Source organism: Onychostoma macrolepis, chromosome 02 (genome assembly GCF_012432095.1).
Source record: "Onychostoma macrolepis isolate SWU-2019 chromosome 02, ASM1243209v1, whole genome shotgun sequence".
Taxonomy (NCBI): Eukaryota; Metazoa; Chordata; class Actinopteri; order Cypriniformes; family Cyprinidae; genus Onychostoma; species Onychostoma macrolepis.
Genome location: NC_081156.1, coordinates 6,640,675 through 6,653,593, shown reverse-complemented (window position 1 = coordinate 6,653,593; position 12,919 = coordinate 6,640,675). Strand labels below are relative to the sequence as shown.

Here is a 12,919-nt window from a genome sequence, read left to right as displayed (position 1 = left end):
AACATAATTCAAGAAAAAAGCAATATTCTTAAAAAAAATAATTACAGACCATAAATGTGCCTCAGTAATGTCAAATGTGCATGTGTAATAATTGATTGTCATGATGGTACGTAGAAACATGGATGAGAGTTCAGAACTGGAACAGAGAAGAATGACTACTTATTTTTAAGAATATAGGTGTGTTCCTCACACCTTTGATTTGTGTTCAGAATGCTTGGAATATCAAGTATATGGACTACTTTTATAAGATTTTTTTTTTTTTTTTTTAGCGCTTATGGTGTGGTTATGGTGTGCATGCAAAAGATCAGCTTAGAAATTTTGCAAATTATGTTTCATGAAAGAAAAGCACTGGAACAGGTTTGGAATGACAAGAAAGCAAGTACATGAAAAGAGAATTTCTTGTGTAATTTACACTTAAAAAAATCGAAACAAGTCTAACCATTTTCATTTTTTTCTAGATTTTAAAATATAAAACTGTTGCTCAGGCAATGGAGATATTCAGTACAAGACATCAAATCTAAATATAACAGTGTTTCAGTGGCATTAGAAAGTCTCCTATCACAGCTGATCACTGCTGGTCCCCAGCATAAGGTGTGTTGTGCACACTGGAGCCAACGTGGGATGCTGGTTTTTCTTCGAAAGAGTATGCCAAGAAATTCCTGGGGGTTAATGCTGGATTTTTTTTTTTTAATTACCAGGGAACTTCCTGCCTACATAAACTGACCTGACACTTCCTTCCTGTTTAACAGAAGCTTCATGCCTCCTAAATAAAACAAGATCTTATAGTGTCTTCCACTCCCATAAAAGGCAGACAGAATGTAAACACGTTAAACTGTCTACCGTATAAAACGGATGTGCAATATACCTCACTTGCAAACGAGTACTTTGAAATACAGATTTTGTCAATCTAATAATCTTTATAAACTTTTTGACAGAAAACAGAAAGTAAAGAAAATTTTACATGTTAGAAGGCAAGCAGTGATAATTTTTGCTCCATATATTTCTCGGGATAAGTAAAGTCTGTTTTTGCACACACACCTTGAAATCTTGGTTACAAATCTTTTGTCACTATATCACTGTAATTTGTCTGGAAATTAATCAGTTAGTTTTTAGTTTGTGAGGCAATTCACAACAATATTTTAATTGAAATAGTATTAGATATCCAGCAGAGTTTGACACTTCACCCAAATATGAAAATTCGGTCATCATTTACTCACCCTCATATCATTATAAACATTTTCTGGCATATATTTTTAATTATTTTAATTATTTAAACTTTAAATATTATGCAATGAAACTCATTGGGTATAAAACAATTTGAACGCCATTAACACTGTGTTTCAAGAAATGTTTAGTAATGTTTAGTAAAGAAATGTTTCATACATGTTTATTAAAACATGAGGTTGTGTATGATGTTAGACTTTTCGTTGAACTATCCCTAAAATCTTTTCCTCTCTTGCAGGGTCATAAATGACCTTAAGAAGCAATAGTTAGAAGCATATTCATCATGTTGTCAATGACAATAGATTTTAATGATCATTTACATGTATTTTCATTTTGAAGGAGATTTAAGCACATTTCAGTCGCTACACACAAATCACCAATTTGCTGACTGGGACGTTGCATTAAAAATAATAAATCTGTTCATCTTCTAACTTGTACAGTTGAACAGCACATCAGATTCTTTATTTGCACCAGGAGTGTTTTTTTAAATATAGAAAATAGCAAACCAAATGAAATTAAATTCACATTTTAACAAATTCCTGGAATGTTAGATGAAAAAATATGGGGGTGGGGGGATGTCCCACATGTATTTTCAGCACACCAACTATTAGAAACCAACAAAACCACTGCTGGAGAAAACAAATGTGTATAACTGTAAACATAAAATCTTAAAATATTACAGCTAAGATTTAGCTCTTGTTCATGTGACAGCTAGTCCCAATCTGTTTAACATTAATATATAAGAACTTATATCACTGATATATTGTGGAGTAAATGAAGTGGACAGAGCTGTTGTTTTATTTTACCACTATATACCACGATTTTCAGGCCTTCCAGACTGAACCTTTGTTATAGAGTACCTTGGTGCAAAGGTCAAGACAATAAAGTTGACCCTATATGAGTCTTTTTTTCCCTGGTTCAGAATCACAATAAGGAACAACAAAAAGACAAGGAGTTTAATATATTTATTTTATATATCATATATACCTCATATATCTTGTTTTTCTCTTAAATAGCACATAAGCAATCAGCACAATATGTTGATATTTTTAAAAAGGCAGATTTATAATGCACAAAATTACCTTTTTTATAAATATCTTGTTCCAATATGCTGTGTGACCTCTGTTTTTTGCACTGATACAGTCTTTGGCCAACAGAGTAAATGCAAGCTTATTGAACTGTTGAAACATTAAGGTTGTGAGATAAGCAAAATTTGGATAATTTAGGACCCAGTAAATGTGAGCATGTCAGTTTTAAAGCCCGTTTTCATTAAGGAATATTGTTGAAGCTGTAGTGTATGAAATCATAGAATAATATTAAAATGATACCTTTTAAAATCTGAGTCTGTATCTAAACTGGATGTCTTTAGTTGGCTGCATGGAGCCAAAGCCCCATCGTCTGATATCAATACCTGGAATCTCTTCATTGGGATTTTTCAGCTCAAAGTCAAAGTAGGACAACATGAGAAAGACAAACTGCTTCAGCTCATTTATGGCGAAGAATCTTCCCGGACACATAGTGGTTCCTGCCCCCCAAGGCATGTTGTAGTACTTGAGTTTCTTCCCACCTTTGTAGAAATCAGTCTTTTTGTTTCCATCTGGTGTGAGAAAACGGTCATACTTGAAGGTGTAGGGATCTGGGTAAACTTCTGGGTCCACCTGAACAGCTATGTAGGGGAAAATGGCCACTCTGTCGCCCTTACGGATCTTGTACTCTTGCCCGCTGGCCATGTTGATGGTCATATCCTGCAAAACAGCTCTTGTGAGGACCGGGGCAGCTGTCAGACGGAGGGTCTCCTCGACTGCACTGTCTAGGATGGGAGTTTTGAGGAGCATATCCCTAGACAGGTCAATCAGCGGCCCGCCTCGTTTTACCTCCTGGCCCGTTTCTCTGAGAATCTCCTCGACTTCTTTCTTCACGGCGTTCATCGCGTCAGGGTGCTTCATCAGGTACAAGAACAGCCAGAACGCTGCAGGACCCGTGTTTCCTTGAGACGCCCACAGAAGCAGAAACATGAATCGATCCTGCATGAACTCCTGCATGCCCTGTTCGTCTCTCACCTGTTGCTGGTCACTGACCCAGCCGCTGATGTTGTCTCTGGATCTCATCTTCTGCACTGAAAGCGTGCTCCAGAACAGCCTTTTCAAACGCTCGGCCTCCATCTTCTCACTGGGTCCCAGGACACCATAAGCCAGATTCGGGAATAACTGGTCATATTTTCTGAATTCCTTGAAAAGTTCGTCGGAATGCTGCCGGTCAATTTCCTTCGCCTTTTCCAAAGTTTCTGTACTTTTGACCGATTCGTTCCCAAACAGAGCCAGATAGCCAGCGCGAAACACAATGTTGTAGCTGTACGTAAAGAGTCCGGTTTCTTGCCATTGGTTGTCATCTCCTGATCCAACGCTATGGAGCATCAGATTCTGAAGATTGTACATCATGGCCTGAGTCATGACGACCAGACCATCACCCATGAGATGTTTGGTACTTGATGCTTGGAGAACCTTGTGTTCGCTTTCCATGGAATGATAGCCGAATACTCTGGCAACCAGCAGTTCTGCGAATTTAGTAAAATCCAGCTTTGTTCTGGCCTCTTTGACCACAGAGCCAAAAGAGAGTGGATCTGTGATAAAATGGAAATAAAAGCCTCCCAGCTGGACTGTGACAATATCTCCGTGTTTTCCTTCATTCTCTGCAGGAATTTGGCCGTGTCCTTCCTGAATTCCAGCACATGGCCAAACCAGGGAATAGGGCCCTTATCTAGAGGGGGCTCTCCAGCTCGTCTGCGGCGAAAAGACCCCAGAAGGTAGAGGGCACCTATGACAGAGATGAATAGAGCAAGCAGGATTTGGAGGAGGCTGCCCATGTTCCTCTTTTGACGTGCTCTTGGTTGAACTCTGCTCTGTTTTTAATTCCTCTTACTTGGCAGCAGTGCTTATGTCCCGCCCCTGCTGTCATCATGTGACTTCATGCGGTGCAGGACTCTCAAGTTTCTATGCAATACTGATTATGTGTCTAGAGGTACCGTTTTTGTAATTAACCCTTAAAGACCTAGAACATTTTTGGGGCACCTGACACACCTGAACTTTTCTTTGTTTTTTCAGACCTATTCTAGCAGTCAGCATCAAGTGCCATATATCATTATAAACAAGACAACTTGAAGTTTCAGCCTAGCTAATTTAAAGTCCCAATGTTCCCTTTGTTTTCTCTAAAAATTAATGAATTTCCAGAATTTTAAGAAAAACACAAGCAATAATTTGGATTTTTTTTTTTTCTTTAGAAAGTTGTATCTGGGTGTTTTACACTTCCAAATAAATTGTTTTCTACATATAACATTCACCAAGCAAGTTATAGCCATTTATTACAATATTGTTATAGGCGCTTTTCAGTGAAAAAACAGGTCTATTTACTTTATGTGTCCAAAAACATTTAGAGAGTAAAGAAAATGGAAACCGTGTTTTATAATAACAAAATATACAGAGTGCAACAGAAAAAAAATTAAATAAAAAAAAATAGTGCAAATGATCTTTATGAACTATATAAGTATTATTTACATAATAAAACTGGCTGGTCAGAATTGATTTTACCGGGACATCGCCTCGCGACGCGAATACCTCAATTCCAGTGCTCCCCTTGCTTTTGGTTTATTTTATGCCAAAGTGCTCTGTCCTATGTTTTTCTGGGCTTTTTCAGAGAGTGCTCTCATGCAAATGTGTTATTTTGTGTTTGCTTTCATGCACGCATGACAGACTTTACTTTCACTTTGCTTTTGGTCCGATTTCCAAAGAAACTTACTAAACAACAAAAGACCAAAACCTATGTTTATTGGTTGAATATGTAACAGTTTGAACCAATCTGGGCACAGGGGTGGGACTAAGCGTCAAAAATCGTTCCTGTTTGGCTCAGAGGGATGAAATGCATTGGTTTCTTCTGACCATCACGTACGCTACGGAGTCTCTGAATATCCATCTGAGAGACCAGAGAATCTCTGCTTTCCGACACTTTTTAAAGTATTCAGATAGGATTAGCGGTTCAAAAGTTATTAAACATTTAGGAAACTTAGGTTATTTTTAGCCGTGGGCGGCTGTCTCGGCCTTTGAGACCATTTTTATGTTTGTTTTTTGTGCCATATTTAACAACATCAGACACTATTCAGATAATTTATGTAATCAGTTTAATTTCTAAAACTAATGCTATATTTACTAACAAATGGTCTGAGACCATTTCTCACAATTGATCATTTACTTATTAGCATTCATATTACTAGCATGTTGGCTGTTTATAAAGCACATATTAATGACTTTTTCTGCGTGAACCTATTTTAGATCCCTTTATCCACCCCATACCTATAATGTCTAGCTCATACATAACAGTCTGCAGATAATGTAGTGATGTAGAAGGGAAAGGATCAAGGCTATTCTTATCACTGAGATAAGAGAGATCTGGTTGCAGTAGTTAGACATGACCTTGATGGTGCAATAAAGGTTACCTTGAATCATTGCCTGTTGCTAAATGCCTTCCAATAGCTGCATTTACTTGACACAAAGCAGAGCAATAATGAATAAGCTGAATTAATCAGTACAGTTAACTGAAATCTAAATGTGAAGTTCTATTTAGATTTGAAATCCTATTTCCTTAAATATTGAGTTTAATTATATTTTGGTAAATATTGAAGTTAATATAGTGGCTGAATATCACTGATGTGAACTATTCAGAATGAGTTCTCCCATAGCTTTAAACATGGTGGAGATTGTTTTTTGTTTTTTTTATTATTTGCATAATAGTCACGGGCCTTTTAGACCATTTAGTCCTTTAGGCCTTTATTAAAAGTGATTTTTAATTTAGGAAAAGCTGTGGTCAGGTTCGTTGGGTTAGATTACAAGGAGCTCTGTCATCACAAGGCTGCAATGAAAGTGTTGTTCCTTTGTCCTGGCCAACTGAGACAGGCAAAATGCAAACTGAAATGATGGAGGTTTCAAGTTGGAATAAGAGGTAAAGCTAAATACTGTATCATCTGTGTCTTCATGATTGAGCCTAGTTAAGTTGAGTATATTTCAAAACACTAAAACAGGTCTTAAATTAATGATTTATTTAGCAAGATTTCGCCTGTCTTGCATGATAGATCACGATGGGTGGAGGACCCTATGTAATTTTTTTTTTCCAGCCCATGGGTGCTTCATCCTACTCTGCTAATAAAATGTAAAACAAGTAAACAATATACTGTTGCCGGAATAAACCACTCAAAGTTTCTAGAAACAGCATAACTCTAGTTTGGTATCTGAATGTAAACACACAGTGACCTTGGAAATACTTAAAGGGATAGTTCAACCAAAACATGAAAATTCTGTCATAAATTACTAACCTTCATGTTGTTCCAAACCCATAAAACACTCATTCATCTTCAGAACACAAATGAAGATATCATAATGAAATCCGAAAGGTTCCAGTCCCCAGTTTTGGTTATGTATGAGATTCCCCCTACAATGTTAAGCGCTATGATTATACCCAGAAAAGCGCTATATAAATGTAAGAAATTATTATTAGTTATTATAATTATGTAATCAGAGTTATGTAAATAAATTGCTTTTTTAATTAATTGGTAAAGTAACATTTTAAATATGCAAGAAATATCTGAGTTACTTTTTTAAATAAGTAATACAAGTTACTTTGTTTTCCCATTAATTCACTCACTGTCCCCGTGTTGAGAGGAATTAGGAGTGAGGTGCAGCAGCAGAGGCTCATCCCTCACCCTGAGGCTTATTCATTTCATTTTGGTGTGAAAGGGCCTTTACAGTTGCCAAAAATATAACTTGTGGGTTCTTGTTATTAAAAAAAAATAAAATTAAGCAAGAGCCCCAAAAGTAATGTAAAAGTAACGTAATGCATTACTTTCCATAAAAAGTAACAAAGTAACACTATTAGTTACTTTTTTATGGAGTATAGTTCCTTTTAAAAGTAACTTTCCCCAACACTGCCAATACCTCCATTGACAGCCTACACAACTATTACTTTCAAGGCCCAGAAAGGTAAAGACATCATTGAAGCAGTCCATGTGACTCCAGTGGTTCAACCTTAATGGAAATGCTTTTTGTGCACAGAAAAACAAAAATAACAATTTTATTCAACAATTTCTTCACTTCTGCATCGATCTCTGACGTGTGTTCACGAAAGCAGCATGACTCATGTATGTTTTGTTGATGCGAGAGCAGACGTTGTCATGATACAGCCTGTCTCGGAAGTACTACACTGTTTACAAGCAGAGGAAGAGGAATTGTGTATGCAAGCTTTGTTTATTAAATTCTGCGTTGATGCTACTTAAGGTCTTGTTTGATTTTTGATTGATTTTTTTTCTTTTAAACTTCCCCACGCAAGTTTCGCTCATTTTCAAGTTGGTCACATGAATTCAGCGTATTGAGCAATAAAAACCTGCTTGGTTTTAAAATGATTCTTTGTGAGCAGTACAGGAAGCAATGGACCTTTTTTGCTTGAAAAATTTCACTGCAGTTTCGCTAATGTGACTGTACTTAATGTGAGTGTTTTGTGCTATCGTTTACACTCCTCCTCTGTCTGTCAGTTGGCCCGTCTGAATGATGGTCTGTCAGTCCAGTCAATAAACATCTGTTAGTCCTGAGCTCATGCCATCTCTTTGCCTAGCTCACTGGAGAAACATCTGCCTAAAGGCTCTAAACCCATTGACTACAAGTGAGAGTGCCCTTGAAATTCTTTTATAACCAATGCCTGCTCTTGATCTCATCGCAGTCCATGCACTGGTGTGGACTCATTGCCCAGCTTTGATCTGTCAGAGAAATGGCTTTATTTCACTTTTAAAGGGGTCACATGATGTGATTTCAAGTTTTCCTTTCTCTTTGGAGTGTTACGAGCTGTTTGTGCATAGATAAGATCCCTGAAGTTGCAAAGACTAAAGTCTCAAAACCAAAGAGATATTCTTTATAAAAGTTAAGACTCGACCACGCCCTCCTAAAATGGCTCATTCAAACATGCCCCCACATGTGTACGTCAAGGTGTGGGAAGATTTGCAAAACACCGCTCAAATGTATATGCAATGAAAGAAGGCGGAACTATTATTCTCGCTGTCGTATTGTTGCTGCCACTGTCGCCATGTCCTGGAGACGCTGTGTTTCGTTGTGAAAGCGAAAGTACTTTGTTTGGGCTTCTAAAAGAGGACACAACTAGAAATCAGTGGTTAAGTTGTATTTACAACACTGTTCCAGAACAGTTCAACCCAAATATTCGAGTGTGTGCAGCGCATTTTACGGAGGATTATTTGCTGAACCTGGAAGAGTAGCCTACAATGCTGGCTTGCACAAAGACTGTTTCTATAAAGTGGGGCAATTCCAACTTTGCAAGAACAGTCTGGCGCTTCTGACTCACAGCCTGTAAGTATGTTTTCATATTTAAAGAATTTGCCACTGACTATTCAAACGCGAATTTTGAGCAGTGTAGAGTAGTGCTTGTTGTTTGTCGTTTTTCTGATCACAGATGTAGACATGGTAATGTCTGAAAGACAAAAAACACAGTAAAAGACAGTATAAGTCATTATAATCAGTAATTATGTCCCCACTCGATGCAACAAATGCCTCGTTTGTAATGGGATTTATTGTTTTTGTCTCATCGCGCCGGGACATGGCATCACAATACGGTAAGGGGCGTAACATTTCCGTCACACACTTAAGGTATTCGGCCAATCACAACGCACCGGATATCTGGCTAATCAGAGCACGCCTCGCTTCTCAGAACAATGAGCTTTGTAAAAATCTACGTGTTTCAGAAAGACGGGGCATAGAGGAGCAACAATAATGTACAGTATGTGGAAAATAATGGTTTTTTTTTAAAACCTTAAACCGCATAAACACATTGCATTACACCAAATACACAAAATAATGTTCTTAATTGCATATGCATTTGTAGGAGTTTCCCTTTTAGACACAAAGTTTATGGGAGGAGAATTTTTTAATAAATCATGCAATTTGTTGTGCAGTTACAGACTACAAACTATGACATAGGAAACAAACCAATGTATACAGGATACAGATGTATTGCGGTTTGACTTTAACATCCGTCCATTCTCCAAAAACATTCATTCTCTGTTGGCCGCAGGGATGCTGGAGGCTAAGAGAGCAACTCGGGCCACAGAGCTCACACGCAGACACACTCACACACACACACACACACACACACAAGTTAATATCTCCAATTCACCTATGTGAACACATATATGTGTAATAATATAATAATATTCACATTCCATCTATGTCTTTGAATTGTGGGGGAAACCCACAAAGACACAAGGAGAACAGAAACTTCACACAGAAAGACCTCTTAACTAGAATTTGAACTGGTACCTTCAGAATACTTGACCATTTAAACCATTTTCTTAGAACCCTTTTCTCTAAACCTCTGTAATTTTTTAAACTAAAACATTTGCTAAACAATTGCAATTATTTAAATTTGACCTCCTCAAAAATACATCCTTAACTATGCATCTAGGCTAGAAATACTCTTTCAGACTTCTCTTTTCAGCTGTTGATAAAGGCCCTAGTGATTGCCACTTTAAGTCCTGATACAACACAGCTGATAAAAAACGGGTAACATATGTTCATAGGTGGACTGCTGTCATAAACTCTAACCTTGCTTCTTTTGAGCTGGAAAGCGATCATTTAAATAGGCCTTGAACTTTGCATTACTGATGCAGGTTTTTTGTTTGTTTGGTTTTTGCTATGAGAGACAAGACCTTTAAACAACATATAAAGACCGAATTTGACCTTCCATTGTGAATTTCTGGGAAAAGACAAAAAAGTTCAAATATAAAATAGCAAGTCAAAAAATTGTATGGCCTTGTTCTTTCATTTGGAATTTAATGTCTACATTTTAAATGATAATTTATTAAAATAAATCCAGGTAAACACATAAAGACTGGTAAAAATTGGTTTAAAAAAATTCAAAATACCAGTGTACTGCATAACATAATATAAGCAAACTGTACAACATAATACACATATGAAGCAGTTTTGGTAAAAGTGGAATACATTATTGTTTCTTTTAAACATCTGTTGTAATAAATATAAATAACAAAATGTGTCTTTTTATTTTTACTTTTTGTATCCAACCAGTTATGCCTTGTTGTTTTATTTAAATGTGTGCACATTGTGTGCTTCATTACCATGACAAATTGCTTGGCAGAAAATTCTTTCTGCTACTGAATTTGATTATGATTCTGATATCAAAACATACAGTATTACATCTATCGAAACTTCACTGAAGCTCTTGAAGATAAAATAAAAAAAGACTAAATATCCATTGAGCATTGTGCTCCTAAGTTCTAACAGAGTAATTTTTAATCTGAAATGTGAAGGGCCAAGGCTATCGTTATCTTTATGATAAGAATGTTGGGGAAAGACCACTGGGTGAACTGATTCAGCATATCTCAGAATCACTGAACTGTTGAAAGCAGTGTCAATTCATAAGCATTTTAGTTTGACAGCAAAATGGTGATATATACAGTATTTTTTCTCTATTTTTTGTACACCTCACAGGGTCAAAGAAAATCAGAGACACACGCATGATTTTGTCTTTGGTAGATCAGCCATTGCTTGTGGAAAGATCTTCAACAAATTTGAATAAAAACAGTATGTATTGGCATATAAAACCAAGCTAACATATACTGTTCAGTGTCCATGTTGATAGCTGTCATATAAAATATATTTTATTGTAAATATTTAAATACATATATATACTGTATATTGTAATAGTAATACATCCTATAGTAAGCAAGAAGAAGCCATAGTAAGTAACAGCATTGTTGGCATAACTATTAAACTGCGATAAACAAAATAAAGCTTTTACATTGGCTCAGGTAGGAAATTATTAGGTCGTTCAGCACTAATGCTCAGGACATGAGCTTGATATCGCTGAACTGCCTTCAACTCTATAGCTCCGCCCTGACTTGGCATGACAGATGAACTGTTGGATTCCTCAAGCAGATACTCTCTTGGAGTTCTGCAGGCATTTCTGAGTTGTCGCCAGGCTTTTTTGTTTAAAAAGATATACAAAACAGGATTGATGAAAACATGCATGAAAGCAATACATTCTGTCACATGAATGGCAAAGTCAAAGTGTATGTTAGTGGTACATGCATAAAAAATGTGAAGGTCTTGCAAAGCATGCAGGAAAATGACCACACTGTAGGGGAACCAGAGGAGAAAAAACATGATGGTGAATCCAGCTTCCTGTCTAAACACCTTGGCCGTGCTCCTCACCTCAGCAACACAAGGTAGTCTAATAGAACAAAATAGGAGCACTAGGAACGGTAAGACGAACCCAAGTACGTTCATCTGAAATCTTCCATAGATTTTCCATCCGACTTTATCGTTGAAGTGATAAGTGCAAATGTACTGGTCATGGAACTGTTGAGTCTCAATGAAGCTGACATGAACAGCTGCACCCAAAACTGAGAAAAGCCACACCAAAACGCACAAGATAGTATTCCTCTTTGGACTTTTGAAGATGCTGGTGGAAGAAACAACACATGCAATATCCATAAATCTCTCCAAGCTCTGACTAGCAACAAACAGGTTGCTGCTATACAAACTCACCATGTAAACCAATGAGATTGCCTTACAGCTTTGATCACCAAAGATCCACTCGCTGCTGGCATACACTGCCCAGAAGGGAAGGCTCAGTGTGAAAAGAATATCCGATATGACCATGTGCAGAGGCAAAACCTTCCTCAGAGTTTTGTATTTGATGAACAATGTTAGAAGGGTAAAATTGACAATAATGCTCAATGCACAGGTAATGGAGTAGAACACAGGTAGAAACACATGGCTGAATTCCTTTACATGCGTCTTCTTGCAGAGCCCAAATTCCTCAAGTCCTTCTGCATTATAATAGTCCTCATAGCTGTTGTCCTCTGGGCTTAAAACATCCATGGTTTGGAATCAGCTCCGAGTCTTTGTTGCAGATTTTTGTTACTGAGAGAGAATCGGTTCCCTTTTACTTAAGAATGCACTTCTCCATCAGTATGACATTCCAGGACACTTGCCCTTAAGCTTTTTTCATTTAATTCTTCTGGAAAGTAAGTCTCCAGGAAACAAAACAAAGCCTGGAAAATATTAGCAAGCAGTGAACACCCCCCTGTTCTTCTGATTCTAAGGCAATGAATCAGAGGAGCCTGCTGCGTAAAAGCAATTTTTTTTTTTTTTTTTTTTTTTTTGAGTAGACCTTTATCAACAGTAAGAGAGGAAATATGCTTCGCTGAGCATTGGGAGGAGCAGGAAAACAGCATATCACTCTGCCTCACACACACACACACCTTAAATGCAGAGGTTATTTTGTTTTTCTGATGTGTTTAGTTACTACTAATACATACTGAAAATGAGAGAAATAGCTTGCTTTCATCCAATTGGCCTTTTACCAATAAAATACTGTGTGTGTGATGGCACCATCCTTAAAGAAAACTAATTTTAGGAATATTGTTAAATAAATAAATACATACATACAAATAAATATGGATCCAACATATTTTCTAAATAACATTATATTACAACTGTATTACATATTATTATATTGTAGCCTATATGCACAAAATGTATTTTATTAACAAGTGTCACATTTTTTTCGTTATGCAGAGTATTTAGATAAACTCTTAAAAAAAAAAAAAAAAAAAAAAAGAAGTAGA

The 12,919-nt window shown here is 36.8% G+C and overlaps 2 protein-coding genes across 2 annotated transcripts; both read right to left on the bottom strand.

Annotated features, from left to right (window-relative positions):
- Positions 1 to 2,175: 2,175 nt before the first annotated feature.
- Positions 2,176 to 4,349, bottom strand: LOC131525180 (5-beta-cholestane-3-alpha,7-alpha-diol 12-alpha-hydroxylase-like). The gene is given in 2 exon segments (XM_058752553.1): positions 2,176 to 3,904; positions 3,907 to 4,349. Coding segments are annotated over 2 exon segments (1,530 nt in total). The 5' UTR covers positions 4,088 to 4,349; the 3' UTR covers positions 2,176 to 2,555.
- Positions 4,350 to 8,684: 4,335 nt separating this feature from the next.
- On the bottom strand, positions 8,685 to 12,768 carry LOC131525406 (C-C chemokine receptor type 4). The gene is made up of 2 exons (XM_058752997.1): positions 11,835 to 12,768; positions 8,685 to 8,739 (listed from the first exon to the last, which is right to left on the bottom strand). Exons 1-2 carry the CDS (start codon positions 12,168 to 12,170, stop codon positions 8,716 to 8,718), a joined length of 360 nt encoding a protein of 119 aa, XP_058608980.1. The 5' UTR covers positions 12,171 to 12,768; the 3' UTR covers positions 8,685 to 8,715.
- Positions 12,769 to 12,919: the final 151 nt, after the last annotated feature.

Bases quoted from the DNA above. Each gene is read 5' to 3' on its own strand.
- LOC131525406 (XM_058752997.1), bottom strand. From the start codon at position 12,170: ATGGATGTTTTAAGCCCAGAGGACAACAGCTATGAGGACTATTATAAT. The intron at 8,740-11,834 runs GTGAGTTTGTAT...TTTGTCTTTCAG, and splicing joins CAATCTCATTGGTTTACATG to ACATTACCATGTCTACATCT.